The 16,685-nt window shown below is 36.9% G+C and overlaps 1 protein-coding gene across 2 annotated transcripts in view; it reads left to right on the forward strand.

Annotated features, from left to right (window-relative positions):
* The window catches only part of FSTL5 (follistatin like 5), a 577,539-nt gene that overhangs the window by 353,707 nt on the left and 207,147 nt on the right, over positions 1-16,685 (forward strand). For both annotated transcript variants that reach the window (XM_017871750.1, XM_017871745.1), the window contains exon 6: positions 5,013-5,133. In XM_017871750.1, the coding sequence (XP_017727239.1) occupies positions 5,013-5,133 (121 nt within the window). The remainder of the gene's footprint in view (positions 1-5,012; positions 5,134-16,685) is intronic.

Raw genomic sequence — 16,685 nt, forward strand, 5'->3', positions numbered from 1 at the left:
GAACAGAGAACCAAACACCGCATGTTCTCACTCATAAGTGGGAGCTGAACAATAGAACACGTGGACACAGTGGGAGCTGAACAATAGAACACGTGGACACAGTGGGAGCTGAACAATAGAACACGTGGACACAGGGCGGGGAACATCACACATTGGGGTCTGTCGGGGGTGGGGGTCTAGGGGAGGGATAGCATTAGGAGAAATACCTAATGTAGATGACGGGTTGATGTGTGCAGCAAACCACCATGGCACTGTATACCTATGTAACAAATCTGCACATTCTGCATGGTATGTACACCAGAACTTAAAGTATAGTAATGATAATAATAATAATAATAATAATAATAAAAGAATTTTCTGTACCAGCACCTCATATCCTCATTCTCTGCAGCTGAGAAAAGGGGTTGAATACAGGGGTTGACATGTTTTACAATGTTGTCTTTTGACCCAAACTTCAGTGGATCTACCCAGCCTTTCTTCTATGGGCACATGCACTCTCACTACATTTACAGCCTTTTTTCTTCAAACCTCGTAGTATATTTTACCTTTTTTGTTTTGAACATTTTGTCTCAAATTTCCTCTTTGTTCTCTCTTCCTGTCTTTATCCCCGAGTTCAAGTTATGATTGACAAAGAAGGCAGTGTGTTGTGGGAGCATGAAACACAGATTCTGGAGTAAGCCTACCTGGTTTCCAATCCTAGCTCTGCTAATTAGAGGCCAAGTGGAACTAGTAGCTTACTTGACATCTTAGCATCCCTGGCTATGAAGTGGGAGAATATTAATAGATCTTGTTTTATAGGTTTAATATACAGATGAAATGTGTCCATTTCTGTGAAGTGTTTACAGTAGTGTCTGGCTACTGATAACTGCTTTATAAATAAAGATTAAATGCTTTGAGTTTTGTCTCGATAATTTGTGGTTAATTAGCTTTCTGTTACTGATAGCAATGTTTTGGAATGCAAAAGTGTTTCTTCTTCATATAAATATGTCAATTATTCTTTCTTTTTTGATTTCCAATTTTTTTCATACTCAGTGAAGATTTCATTAACTAAGAATATATATATAGTTTTATTATGGCATTTTTTTGTATTTAAGTATTTCATATAGATTTTATTTTAACAACAGCTTTACTCTGATATTCTCCACAAACCATAAAATTAACCCATTCATAGTGTGCAATTCAGTGCTTTCTACTATATTAGCAAAATTGTGCAGCCATGATGGCTATCAAAGTTTAGAATATTTTCATCCCTCCAAAAAGGACTTCAGACTTACTAGCAGTTATTTCCCTCTCCCCCAGCCCCTCAGTCCCTGGTTACCGCAAATCTGTCTTCTATGTCTATGGATGTAGTCCTTCAGGACATGTCATATAATTAGACAATTTGTGGCTTTTTGTGTCTGGCTTCTTTCACTTAGAATATTAATTTCAAGATTCATACAAAGGCCCTAAGGCTGAAAAGAAAGGTTTATTCATGTTGCAGTACATATCAGTACTTTATGCCTTTTTATTGTCAAATAATCTATACTCCATTATATAGATATACTACATTTTATTTATCCATTCATCCACTGATAGACATTTGGGTTGTTTTCACTTTTTGCCTTTTATGAGTAATAAAGCTATGCACATTTGCATACAGAAAGTATCAGACATGTTTTCAGTTCTTTTGGGTGTGTACATAGGAATGAATTGCTAGTCCTAGGTAACTTAGTTTAGCTTTTTGAGGAGTGGCCAAACTGTTATTCAAAGCAGAGGCACCATTTAATACTCTCACTAGCAATGTGTAAAGGTTCCAAATTTTCCACATCCTCTCCAGCATCTGCAATTGTCTCTTTTTTATTTTAACCAATGTAGAGCATATGAAGTAGTATCTCACTGAGGTTTTTATTTGCATATCCTTAGTGACTAGTAATGCTGTATGTGCTTTTATGTGCTTATTGTTCATTTGTAAATCTTTTGAGAAATGTTCGTTTGAATCCTCTACCCATTATTTTAATTAGACTATTTGTTTTATTTTGTTTTGTTTTGAGCACCCAGGCTGGAGTGCAGTGGAACGATTTCGGCTCACTGCAAACTCCACCTCTCGGGTTCAAGCAATTCTTGTTCCTCAACCTGCTGAGTAGCTGGGATTACAGGCGTGTGACACCATGCCCAGCTAATTTTTGTATTTTTAGTAGAGACGGGGTTTCCCCGTGTTGGCCAGGCTGGTCTCGAACTCCTGACCTCAGGTGATCTGCCTGCCTTGGCGTCCCAAAGTGTTGGGATTACAGGTGTGAGCTACCATGCCCAATCTATTTGTTTTTTGATTGTTGAATTCTAATTACTCTTTATATATTCTGAAAAGAAGATCCTTATCAGATAAATTTTCTTCAAATATCTCTTTACTTTCTTGATGTCTTTTGAGCAGCAAAAAATTTTAATTTTTATGAAGCTGAATTTACCTATTTTTCTTTGGTATGTTGTGTGTGGCTGTTGGGATTCACTCTTAGTGGTGAGCTAGTGATTGAACAGGGATTTAATTAAATGCCTTGCATCAGTAAGTCTCCCAGGCTTTGTTGAGGTTCTCTATCTCTGTTTTGTGTTACAATATGAGTGTTCCTATATAGTTCACGACTCTGTCTTAGCCTTCAATTTCTGCTTGTGTAGAGCCTTGTGTGCAGCTGGAGATGAGATAATAGGGATTCACATATCTCTGCTGAGCATGCACACAGTCCTGCACATTTGTGTGGGCTTCTAGACTCCTAGGAATTTGTGGAACTCTACAAATTTCTCTACGGAGAGCCCACTCCTCAGGTTTATCTTGTAATGTTTATCTAGTCAAACACTACTGTTATCTACAACTAGTATCTCTGTTGCAGAAAGTTGTAATGTTAAACAACTGCTGTTGTTTCCTTTCAATAAAGAGTTTAGGGGGCGGGTGTGGTGGCTGATGCCTGTAATCCCAGCACTTTGGGTGGCTGAGGCAGGAGTTCAAGACCAGCCTGGCCAACATAGTGAAAACCGAGTGCCTCTACTAAAAATACAAAAATTAGCTGGGCTCAGTGGTTCACTCCTGGAATCTCAGCAATTTGGGAGGCTGAGGCGGCTGAATCACCTGAGGTCAGGATTTCGAGACCAGCCTGGCTAACATGGTGAAGCCCTGTTTCTACTAAAAATATAAAAAATTAGCCAGACGTGGTGGCACGCACCTGTAGCGCCTGTAATCCCAGCTACTCGGGAGGCTGAGGCAGGAGAATCGCTGGAACCCAGGAAGCAGAGGTTGCAGTGAGACAAGATCATGTCATTGCACTCCACCTTGGGCAACAAAAGCGAAACTCCATCTCAAAATAAAACAAAACAAAACAAAACTAACTGGGTGTGATGGCGTGCCCCTGTGGTCCCAGCCACTCGGGTGGCTGAGGCAGGAGAATTGATTGAACCCGGGAGGCAGAGATTGCAGTGAGCCGAAATCATACCACTGCACTCCAGAGCCTGGGAACCCTCTCTCTCAATCTCTCTCTCTCTCTCTCTCTCTCTCTCTCTCTCTCTCTCTCTCTCACACACACACACACACACACACACACACACACAGACAGACATTAGGGATAGGGATGGGACTCTTTACACAGAGTGAGCTTTAAGTGTTGCTCAAAGCTCAAATAAAAAGAAGTCATGAAAATGTCTATTTTTGAGGAGCTGCTAATCTATCCAACAGGTACAATTCTCTCAGGATGAGTCTTGGAGGAGCTTCAGACTTGCTCTTTCCCTTCCAATGTCTTCTAGGATGATGATTTTTCATAGCTGGCATAATTTCAAGGAGCCTAGTTCAAGGCCACCATGCAGCTGTGGAGAGGTGTTGAGGAAGTAAAGTTAAAATGCCACATAAATTTTGCCATTCTTATTAGGAGCCAGCCACTTTTTGAATAAATACTCTGTGGGCTGTTGTGAGACTTTCTCTGGTTCCAGAATTCTGAAAAAAAATGATTTTGGCAATTTTTGCCAGAATAATCATTATCGTAATGGAAGAGAAAATTTTCTGATCTTTGCTGTTCTGGAGGTGCTTCATGGATTTGATTTTAACAGTGCAAGTTTATTTCCTTTCTTTTTTTTTCAAAATGGTTATGCATTTATCTCTATTATTTTGAAATGGTATGGTTATTTTATTCAAATGTGTTGATGGTATCTGGGCTTGGAAAATAAATGCTATTCTATGTTATGTCTATAAATTTTATCACCGAGATCACACTGCTTTAATAATTATATTTATTGGTAAATATACAATTAAGTAATATAGAAGTAGTGGATAACTACCAGGGTGAAGAATGCAGTTAACGGATATTTGTTATAGCCATTCATAAGAAGAAAACACCTTATAGCAGTGCTAATCTTTTTTTAAATTTTTTTATTTGTAATTATTTATTTATTTAGAGACAGAGTCTCACTCTGTCGCCCAGGCTGGATTGCCGTGGCACGTTCTCGGGTCACTGCAACCTCTGCCTCCCAGATTCAAGCAATTTTCCTGTCTCAGCCTCCTGAGTAACTGGGACTACAGGTGTGTGCCACCACACACAGCTAATTTACGTATTTTTAGTAGAGACATGACTTCATCGTGTGGGCCAGGCTGGTCTTGAACTCCTGACATCAAGTGATCCACCTGCCTTGGCCTCTCAAAGTGCTGGGATTACAGGGGTGAGGCCACCGTGCCTGGCTGGCCTGTATTAATCTTGAAAATGGGAACTAAATTAGAACACATATGTGGAAACTAACTTACTTTATATATTAAACACACATTTCAAATAAATATTTGAAAGCTATATTTATGAGTTGAGATGATGCTTTTTAAACAAAGCATATTGTTAGAAAATTATAATTACAGATCCTTTACACTTATACATCCAACAATTCTCATTTTGATAATTTTAAAACAACATTTGAGTCTATTTGTTTTGCACCTGAATACACCTTTAAAAAAACAAAATTGTTACAATTAATTCAAAATGCAAACACTTTGTTTTATTTCATTTTTTTAATAGGATTTTGGAGATGATGGGTCCTTGTACATTACCAAGGTGACCACAACTCACATGGGCAATTACACCTGCTATGCAGATGGCTATGAACACGTCTATCAGACTCACAGCTTCCAAGTGAATGGTAAGAAATGATTTTTGTTACCCTGACTATTCAAAGAACAGCACAGTTTACTAGGAAGGGAAGCCCTCAATTTTTTTAATTTTGCAAGGTACTAATAATATTTCAAGTTTTGAGACTCAATTGATAATGTAAACGTTTTTTAAGTAAAAAAAAAAAACCCAGTTTTCAAGTGAATAAGCACTATAAATTAGTACTATTTTGTTATCATAAAATGTTAAAGTAACTCATTTTAATTGGAAAATTAGAACACAAGAACTTTACATTATGTTTTAGTTTAGAATATTAACTAGGCAAGCATAAATTTTTAGAAACAAAAATTTTAAATAGATCATCTATTTAATTGATTGCATTAATGATATAGACTACTATTATTCATGTATAGCAAATTTTATACCCTTGATGGTTAATTTAATGGCTGTCTATGAATGTGGACCAGGTGGGCTGATATCACTTCTACAATCAGAGCTTTTCTTTATTTCTTATTTAATTTAAGTTGTAGTTATTTACTAGCATTAATACAGGATTGCATATGTGACTTATTAGTAAACATTTCATTTCCATAATTTATTGTAATATATATGTTAATATACTCTATGACTTATAAAAAGGAGGCAGAAACTTACTTGGCTTTCGGTAGGAAAAGCGAGATGGCTAGTGTGATGAGCATGAATTTAGAGCAGAGTGGCAGATAATGAGCTTGTAGAGGTAGCCTTGGGGCAGATCACATGGAGCCCTGTGGACCTAGGTAAATCTTTGGATTTCCATTCTAAGTATAAGGGGAAGCTATCGAAGTGTTTAGTATATGGAGTAGCACATTCTGATTTTGTTTAAAAAACAAATGAATAGTTTAAAGACTATTTTAGTGTCCAAGTAAGAGATAGTGGTAGCTTAAAATATAGTCTTAATGGTGGAGTTATAAAGAAGTGGTCACGTTTGGAATATATTTTAAAAGTACTTCTGTGAGTATCCCTGAGGAATAGCATGTGAGTGCGAGAGTTAAAAAATGATCTTAAGGAATCTGAAGGAAACAGTTAGGTATATGGGTGTACCATTTACTGCTTTGAAGAAGGAACACATTCTGGGATTGGGTGAAATTAAATTTTAGCATGGTAACTTAAATATAATTATCAATGAAAATGTCAAGTATTCAATTGAAGAACATGAAAGCCCGAAGTTGTATGTTCAGGTAATATCAATATGTATAAATTGCACTTAAAGTCATAAATCTGAGCTTAATTAGGTCACATTAGAAATAAGTATAGATGGATATGATGTCAGAGGATTGAGCCTTGGATCTGAGGTTAACAAGTGGAGAAGACTGAGAAGGAGAACCCTGTGATGAGAAGTACGTGTACTGGAAATCAATTAATAAAATGTTCCAAAAAGTTTGAACACATTGGGCAATCTGATTTAAGTATTGTTGACACTCCAAAGGAGCAGATCTAGTTCTTGGTTTCTGGTGAAAATACAGTTGGCATCTAGACATAATCAAATCTTTGAACCCAACTTTCCATGAAGCCAGGGAAGAAAGCAGGCAAGACGCAAAGTTGATTCATGCTGTTCCCAGTGGCCTCAGATGTTTGGAGATGGACTTTCATATATATAGTAATTATACCTGCTGATACACAATCTTGAGGGAGTAGGACAAGTGTGCGCTGAGGATGCTCCTCCCTCTATGTAAATGCTGCATCCATGGGGAAATTGTTCTTGCACATCTGGCGCTCACTTTCTATTTTGTGGCAAATGCTTACTGACTGTTCGCCTATTCAACAAGATTAATGTCCTGCCTTTTTTTTTTTTTTTTTTCCAACACTGTCTTTTATCTCTTATCCTCACTCCCAGTCCTAGTTCTTCCATGTAAGAGTTCCTAGTAGTTTTTAGAGTGTATGGCATGTTCCCCACCTGCATCAGAATCGCATAAAAGATCACAAGTGCAGAACCCTGGCCTTCACCAGCACTCTCAGGAAGTCTGATTTGAAATCTGCATTTTGAAAAGCGTCTCAGGAAATTATGATACGTGGTAAAGTGTGACAACTATCCTAAACGGCTGCTCTTCGGGGGCTGCTGCTCCTCATTCATGTCTCATGTAGGTTTCTTACATAACTTACTCATTTGCCATGCTCCAGCTGGGAAACCCACGAAGAGACTTTGAGCCAAACTGTGGGCTTTCATGTTGCAAGGTTGCACTGAGCAGCACTGGTGAAGGGCAGCTTCTCTATTTCATCACCTTCCGTGAATGAACTGCTTATCTCTGATCTCAGGTTTTTCTGAAGATGGAATATGGGAATAAAGAAATAATGAGGTCTCAGAAACAGAGTGCTCCCCATCAGCCTTAGCATTATGAATTAATGAAAAGGAATTCAATATTAGCAGTGATTTCTTGTGCTGAACTCCAATGCTTTTCCTTTTTGAGGTACAAGGGTCCCTGAACCAATATCCCACAGGGAGCAAAACCAGTTTCTTTCCATTACATCCCATAACATTTAAACTGCTCTGACTTTCTTGGCATAAAGATTTTCAGGAAGGGATGGGGTTTGGAGAGAAAACCAATGAAATTATTGCTGAGAGGGCAAACAAGATGAGGAGTATAATTTAAGCACTAGATTTCAGTGCTTGTGTGCAATTATTAACCTTTCCAAGACCAGCTTTTGCCAAGGATTGGTGATAAAACTATGATTATAGTCAATTCAAGAGAGAAAGGAAAGTGAAAAAATAAAGAACACGTCTATCATTAACTCTTTTAAAGGAGAACATTTGCTGAAAATAAAGAGAGAACTTTGCAGTAGCTGCAAAGCGCCTGCATTCAAGGGAGTGGATTTTATAAAAGTGATAGATATGATCATCTTTTATGCTGATGGGAATAATCCAGTAAAGATGAAAAGCAGATACTTTATAAGACCAAAAGGATAATTATAGTAACAAATCAATTAAATTTAAAATTGATGTGATCTAATTCACAGAAGGACGGACTGATCTTTGGAAGATGAATAGTTCCTCTGTTGAAACACAGAGAAAGACAGACTGTTTGGGAAAAGATTCACAGTGCAGGAGCATGAGGACGTCCTTTTTGCATTACCTAAATTTTCTTCAGGGAAGTGAAAAATACCAATGGTTGAAAGTGAAGAGTTCATAATAGTTTTAACGGTTGTGGGAGGGAAGGAAATGTCAAATAATTATCTTGCAATGAAGGAGGGTGATTGAAATAACAATATGTAGTTGGTATGTTGGGGAGAGCTTGCAGTATTCATGAAGTATGTTTTCCTTCTGTTGTGGTTGACTGTAAAGTGGCCATGAGAGAAAAAAAAGACTTTGATTTAGCGAGCATTTGTTTGTCAGGTGAGTAAGTGGTGGATAGTTAGGAGTGAAGAAGTTAAATAAGTTTACAAGGGAGTGATTACAGTAGGTCACAGACTAAGTGTGAGATAAGGACACAGGAGAGGACATGATAAATGTGACATGAAAATTGACTGGCATTCCCAAGGATCAAATATTACTAGAATGAGGTAATAGAGAGGAAGATATGCAATACCCTCACTCAAAGCACTTTCTCAAAGCAGCTGACAATTTCAGTTTCTAAAAACTTGTTTCTAGTTAGGTCAAGTCTACATGAAGGATTGTGTGGACCACTAAGGTTTGCTAGGGTTTTAAGCAGCCCAAATGTCCTAATCTAATTTGCCACTTCTAGTCTTAACCACAAAGAGAAATAAGGTATAAAATATCACTGATTTATCAAATTCAACTATCATTGATCAAAAACTTGTTCTACTGCATTTATATCAACAAGGGAAGGCAATAAGTTTGTTTCAAAGTTCATTTTATATTTATTTTAACAGTGAGGGATTAACTTTAATTGCTATCACATAGACCCAAAAGGCCAGGGGCTCAAAGGAGATACAAGTGTATTCTTCTAACATATAAACAGATAGAGCGGTTTGTGGATGGCAGATCTATAATGTCTTCAGTATCATAAGCTTCCCCTATTATGATTAGCAAACAGTTTCTACCCTCAGTCTCATCCTGTGACTTCAAAATGGCTGTGGAAATTCTGTAGACCTTTCAACAGGGAAACAGGAAGAGGCAGGAAGGGGGAAATGACACCTGGCACATGAGAAATAACTTTTTTTTTTTTGAGACGAGTCTTGCTCTGTTGCCCAGGCTGGATGGAGTGCAGGGGCGCGATCTTGGCTCACTGCAACCTCCGACCCCCGGGTTCAAGCAATTCTCTGCCTCAGCTTCCCCAGTAGCTGGGATTACAGGATCACAGGTGCCCTCCACCACTCCTGGTTATTTTTTTTTTCTTTTTTTTTAGTAGAGACAGGTTTCACTGTCTTAGCCAGGCTAGTCTTGAACTCCTGACCTCGTGATTCACCCGCTTCGGCCTCCCAAAGTGCTGGGATTACAGGCATGAGCCACCGCACCCAGCCGAGAAAGCACTTTTTAAAAAGGTTTTAATGAAAGCACCAGTGTTAACTTCCATTGATCTTCCCTAAATGAAAACACATGACACAATATATTTCTCTGACTGTGATGTACTGCCAGCCACAACAATATAAAGATTATGTTATCTAGAAGAAAGGGGAAAATAAATATCAAGTAGGTAATGATCCACCTTATTTACAAAGTTTCTGATCTATCAAAATATTTCACAAAACAAAAACTAGAATATGACATTTTATAATAACATATCTAGAAATGGTGGGATAAGTTACACAACTACAGCCCTAAAATTAGTACTGTCTCTTTTTTGGGGTGTTCCCCTCCTTTGGTTTTATGATGTTCTGTATTTGGCATAAGAACTTTAAACGTATGTTTTTTATGTCAAGAAGTATAGCAAACTTGGGATTACTCAAGTGTTATAAGTCAATAACAACAAACAGTAGTTGGGAATGAGGAATAATACTGGATAAAATACAACCAAAATGCAAGAAAACGCAAATTATCTACCAAATAGCACATTTATGGAATCCAATAAATCTCTAAAACTGGTTTAACTCATCTTATATTTTTCATTCACTTTTAGAAAAGCTTAAAAGCACCTTTAGAAAATCAGGTTTTCAGAATTTAAAATATTTATCTTAACAATTTGTCAATTTGTAATAAAAATAAAATATGTCATTGATTACCATAACAAGCCCTGAAAATACCACAAGTTATTGGAATTAGTAAAGGAGTCTTTTTGAAGTTCAAAGTCTATTTGAATATCCTAGGGCATAAGCCAAATAAAAGTCTATCTATAGCCCTGTTCCTTTTCAAATAATGCAAAATTAGATTATTGAAATATGAAAGTGCTTCTGTGCCGTTGTCTGAAGAAACATTATGTATAAATCAAAGTAGCTTGACTCTACCAGTGGATTTCATTTCATGCTTTTCTTTCTCTTTTTACATAAAGCAAATCGTCTGTAGATCTTAAGTGTATGATACAGAATGTTTGAAATTTTTAAAAGTCATCAGTGTTTACACTCCCCTCTGGGCAGAAAGCGTGTCCGTATTCACAGTAAAACTATATGCACACTGTTACTTCTCTCTCATTCAAATTATTTAAGCCCTCATACATAATATTGTGTGGATGTTTTTTCTACTGAAATAAGAAAACTTCTGCATAAAATGGTTGTTGTTTGTCGGTTTTACAAGATGTCTATATACAACACCCCGATTTTTCTCCTTCAAAGTTGGAAACATCTGTAAGAAAGACACAAGAGTCAGATATACAGATATAAAGCATGACCTTCATTACTGAAAAAGCTATTATTTAGAAAACCCAGCTTAAGTCTGGGGCAACAATAGCTTTCTTTTTTGCATCATAGAATACAGCTTCCTCATTTGGTCATAGACAACACTGGAATCTCTGCCTTGGGTCTGCTAAACCTTCCTAGCTAAGTTTGACCAGACTGCAGAGAGATCTAGAAAGTGAGACAGTGAGATCTACAGAGCAGGAAGTAAGAGGTCTCCTTCACCCTCTCTTCTCCTCCCACTGTGAGTTAATAAACGAGAGAGTGAGAAACTAGAGGGTTACCCTTGCTCACGGATTGTCAAACTGTGGTTCATGCACAAGGAGCAACAGCAACATGTTTTAAAGGCAAATTATCAGGGCTCATCTGTGGCTACAAATCAGAAGCTCTAACTAGGGCGTAAAACAATGTGTGTTCTAACAAACATTCCTGGTAATTCTGAAGATAAATTTTGAGAACTACAGTTTCCCTCCTAAAAAGGTGACAGGTGGGAACGTTTCCCTTCTTCATATTCTTCAACTCTTTATCCTTTTAATTTTGATTTAAAACTTTCAGTTGATTGTCATCTAGGCGATTGGCTCTTGCTTGGCGTGTGGTATTGGCCATGTATCATTTCAGTCTTTTGCCACATGAGGCCCCACAGCAGACAGTATTCATGTCTTGCTCCACAGCCCACACGGGCCTCCTCATCTATGGTGAATGTCCCTTGATAACTACTTGCTGCCAAAGCTGTCTCTCTGTCACTGTTCCTTAAGATTTTATTTATTAGGTAGGTTAGTGCAAAAGTAATTGCTTTTTTTTTTTTTGGAACTTATTTTTAATGGCAAAACTGCAATTACTTTTGCCCCAACCTAACTGCACAAAAATCTTTATCAACTACACTCAAGGCAGCCCTAATATTCCAGAGATTTGATGTCCTCAGGGATCCTCATTAACCAATGAGGGACACAAATCAGTGAGTAAGAAGCACAGCTACCCATTCACTCAATGGGAAACTCCTGAGGGGCATAGAACACTGTTCAAGGGGTCCACACTAGAATCCAGTCCTTTTCTCCCCATAGTTATGAATCTCATGAATGCATCCCCCTTTTCCTCTTACCTTTTATTGTAGTTTTCCTTTCCATTGTCTAGCTTTTCCCATTTTCATACTTGTGCCTCCTGGGATCACTTCTCAAATCAAAACTAGTGGAACCTAGGGTCTTTTCTCAGAGCTGCTTTTGGAGATATTCATATTTTAAATAAATTTCAAGTCCTTAACTCAATAACAATTGCTTCTCTATTGTAGCTTCCCCTAAGAACTACTAGTGGGCACTATGTTTGTTTACAGAAGACTTTGAACTATAATAAAACAGCACATTAATTCATTAACTTCAAAGCCTCAAAATTCCCTCTATATGCTGTTTCCCCTGTTAAATTATGTTCAGTTACACTGTTCAATAGAGTTCTTCAGAGGCTCTGTGATTCAATTAAATCATGACGTCAAGATACTTCAATTATTCAATACCAAGAATATGGACATGTTCAAAAATTAACATGTAAATATTCTAATTATTAAATTCCCAGAGAGAAATAAAACTGAAGAGATTAAAGTTCCCAAAAAAGTAGTCCAGAGTAATTAATATCTAAAATTAAACTATTCTGCCCTTATAATTTAAAGTCTAAAGAAAGTTCCAACAAGTTTTAAACTCACCTCCAAAGTCCAAAGAACAAGTTTTTCCCCTCGATTCTTTATCTACTGGTCACTTTCAGGGAAAGAAGTCCTTGAAAATTTATGATTTGGCGGTAACATAAGACATTTGTATCCTGGGCTTATTCTTACCTGGCGGGTTTGCAATTTCATTTTCCAATGATCATATCCATCGGTTTTCCTTTCTTTCTTTCTTTCTTTCTTTCTTTCTTTTTCCTTTCTTCTTTCTTTCTTTCTTTCTTTTTTCTTCTTTCTTTCTTTCTTTCTTTCTTTCTTTCTTTCTTTCTTTATTTTCTCTCTTTCTCTTTCTTCTTTCTTTTCTTTCTTTCTTTCTTTCTTTCTTTCTTTCTTTCTTTCCTTTCTTTTCTTTCTTTCTTCCTTCCTTCCTTCCTTTCTTCTTCCTTCTTCCTTCTTCTTTCTTTCCTTCCTTCCTTCCTTCCTTCTTCTTCCTTCCTTCCTTCCTTCCTTCTATCCTTCCTTCTGTTCTTTCTTTTATTCCTCTTTCTTTCTTTCCTCTTTTTTTTTTCTGAGACACTCTTGTGCCCACCCCCAGGCTGGGGAGTGGCAGTGGCACGATCTTGACTCACTGCAACCTCTGCCTCCACGGTTCAAACCATTCTCCCTGATTCAGCCTCCCCAAAGTAGCTACAATCACAGGCACTTGGCCACCATGCTCAGCTAATTTTTGTATTTTAATAGAGAGGGGGTTTCACCACGTTGGCCAGGTTCGTCTCAACTCCTGACCTCAGGTGATCTGCCACCTCGGCCTCCCAAATGCTGGGATTACAAGTGTGAGCCACCGTGCCCAGCCCTCATTCATTCTTTATCATATTTCCTTTTATACTGACTCTGGTGTTTCAAACATTTAGAATGCCATTTTATCTCTAACTACTGACTTATTACTATACCTTTTTAAAAATTTTTGTTAGACATTGCTGTAAGCCACAACATGCAATATGAACTAACATATTGTCATGGTATTTTAAAATGTTTTACCACGCTTCATGTAGAAGAAACCTTAAAAGCAGCACTCCCTTGATCTCTGCCATTATCTTCTTGTAATAATATTATCAAACATTTAACTTCTATGTAGTCGTGAAAACACACAATATGTTGTTCCATTTTTGCTTTAGAGGTTTAAATATCTTTCAAAGAGGTTTTAAATTAGGAAGAGAACAAAACAACTGCATTTTGATTCTCCTCATTCTCTCATTAAAACTGGGAACTTCTGGGAATTTTTGTTCTACCAAATAATAACCATGCTTTAATATTCAAGTTCAGATCTGTTCTGATACATTTTCTGGCCAATTTTTGTGTGAAAGTAATTTTTACTTTTATTTTTTAATTTGAATAATATTTCTGTGATAGTTAATTTTTTTTTTTTTTTTTTTTTTTTTTGACACCGAGTCTCACTCTGTCTCCCCAGGTTGGAGTGCAGCGGCATGATCTCGGCTCCCTGCAAGCTCCGCCTCCCAGGTTCACACCATTCTCCTACCTCAGTCTCCTGAGTAGCTGGGACTACAGGCGCATGCCACCACGCCCGGCTAATGTTTTTGTATTTTTAGTAGAGACGAGGTTTCACCATGTTAGCCAGGATGGTCTCGATCTCCTGACCTCTTGATGTGCCCGCCTCGGCCTCCCAAAGTGCTGGGATTACAGGCGTGAGCCACTGCGCCCAGCCTTAGAATATTGAATTTTAAGTAGACAGTTTTGGTTTTATTTTCTTTCAACAATTTATAGATGTTCTATTGTCTTCTGGCTTGTACTTGCATGGTTTCTAATAGGACATCTCCTATATTTCCAGTATTTCTAGTCTTTATTTATTTTTTTTCTATTTATCTGACTACTTTTAAGATTTTCGCTTTGTCATTGGGTATCAGTAATTTATATATGGTAAGCTTTGGTTAGTTTTGCTTTACTTGGATTTTTTTCTGCTAGAGATAACCCAGCTACTTGGAATTTGGGATATACATTTTTAAAACCTTTGAATAAACATTTCGCCATTATTTTTTCAAATAAATTTCTGTTTTCTCCATCCATTTGGATTCAAATTATGGGCATGTGTGTATGCTTGATATTTTCCCATAAATCACTGAGTTCTGTTCCTTTTTTTTCCTCTACGTATCTTCAACATTTTTACTTACTGTACTTCACTTTCAATAGCTTTTATGCTCTGACTTTAAGGTCATTTTTTTTTCTTTTATCTGTATGTCTAATCAGCTGTTATTCTCTACCAGAGGTTTTTTTTGCTAAATTTATTTTAGATATTATATTTTTCAACGATATAAATTCTATTTAAAAATAATTTTTACTTATTCTTTCATTGTACTTATGTTTTCCTTTAAAATTTTAAACCTATTTATACTGGCTACTTAAAGTCCTTGCCGGCAAATTTTATCATGTCTGAAATTTATTGTCTCTTTGTATTCACTGACATTTTTCTTGCATGAGTCATATTTTCCACTCCTTCTCACATCTGTTAATTTTTTGATTGAATGCTGAACATTGTTGACAGGATAGATTTGCTGAACTCCCTTGAGAAGTGTTGAGTTTTGTTTAGGCATCAATTTAATCTTTTTGAGACTTTAAAAAAAAAACAAAACTGTATTTGAGTCTGTCTAGAGTAGCCTTTACAGTGGGATTTGTTTCACTCTCCTTCCCAATCTGCTTTTTTCGGTTAAGTCTCTCCACTCTGCTTAATCTAACTCATATAGCACCTATCCTTGTCTAAGCTCTTGTAGCTTTTAAGCGTAAGCTCCCTGATTATAGTTGTTTCCTTACTCATAAAATTTTGCCTGATTTTGAATAGTTTCATCCTAGGCATTAAGCCAAAGCCTCAGCAGATCTGTATTTAGATTCCCGTAGCTGTCTCTGCAGAGTTCTCTACTTTATGCTTTTCTTCTCTACAAATTCCAGCTGGCAACTTTTTGAAATTCCAACTTCTCTTATCCTTAGTTCAGTGAGAACCTTCAGTTTTCTCTTTCTGCATCAATGTCAATGGATGCCGCCAAGGAGAAAGCCAAGACAATTATATGCCTCATCTTTCTATTGTCTTTTTTCTTCTCTTCTTTCAGGGATTGCCATCCTTTGCTGCTGGTTTTCCAACATTTCATAACACTCATTTCATATTTGTTCTGTTTATATATGGCAGATGGCTTACAAGTTTTAAGTTACAAGTTTTCCACCATAACCTTCTCTATCATGTCAATTTTTCTTAAAGGTGTTGAAGTTGTACGAGTTAGAGGAAAGTTTTCTTAAGACCTTCATTTGTAAAAAGTTCTGAAAGTTAGTACACATGACTAATATTGACAGCATCAGCTCTATATAAAATAAATTTAGAAATTTTAAGTAATACCTATTTTGTTCTCTGAGTCCAGTACGTAATTCTGCCAAAAAACCATAGCAAATACTCACTAGAACAAGAAAGGAGAATGAATTCCTGTTCTAAAAAGAAGTATTATTGTTGGCTGTCCTAAAATATCGATTTCCTATAACAATTGCACAGATTTAAAGAACTTATATGAATGGATCATAACTTCTCATAAAAAGGTTAGTTTTGTCACTGTGTATGGAGAAAAGACTATTTGTGGTCTACCACATAAATGTTGATAGTTTTCCTCAGAAACTGAAGTTCAATATTAGCCAGGCTATGGACACTTACCTAAAGATTACCTTCCTCAGTCCTCCTTGAGCCTTTTACTGTGACAAGTTTTGACCAATGGATTGAGAAGGTAACTATTGTTTTCATATCTCAATTATGTTGATAGAAAAGATATATGTCATCTACTCCTCTTTTGTTTGTTGAAAATGAATGTGATGATGATAATTGGAGGAGCTATTTTGAATTTGTAAAAGGTGAGTCTAATCTGTAAGAAAGGGATCCAGTTTCTATTTTCTGCATATGGCTAGCCGGTTTTCCCAGCAACATTTGTTAAATAGGGAATCATTCCCTGATTGCTTGTTTTTGTCAGGTTTGCCAAAGATCAGATGGTTGTAGATGTGTGGTGGTATTTCTGAGGTCTCTATTCTGTTCCATTGGCCTATATATCTGTTTTTGGTACCAGCACCATGCTGTTTTGGTTACTGTAGCCTTGTAGTATAGTTTGAAGTCAGATAGCGTGATACCTCCAGCTTTT

The sequence above is a fragment of the Rhinopithecus bieti genome, unplaced genomic scaffold (genome assembly GCF_001698545.2).
Source record: "Rhinopithecus bieti isolate Rb0 unplaced genomic scaffold, ASM169854v2 scaffold_762, whole genome shotgun sequence".
NCBI classification, from domain to species: domain Eukaryota; kingdom Metazoa; phylum Chordata; class Mammalia; order Primates; family Cercopithecidae; genus Rhinopithecus; species Rhinopithecus bieti.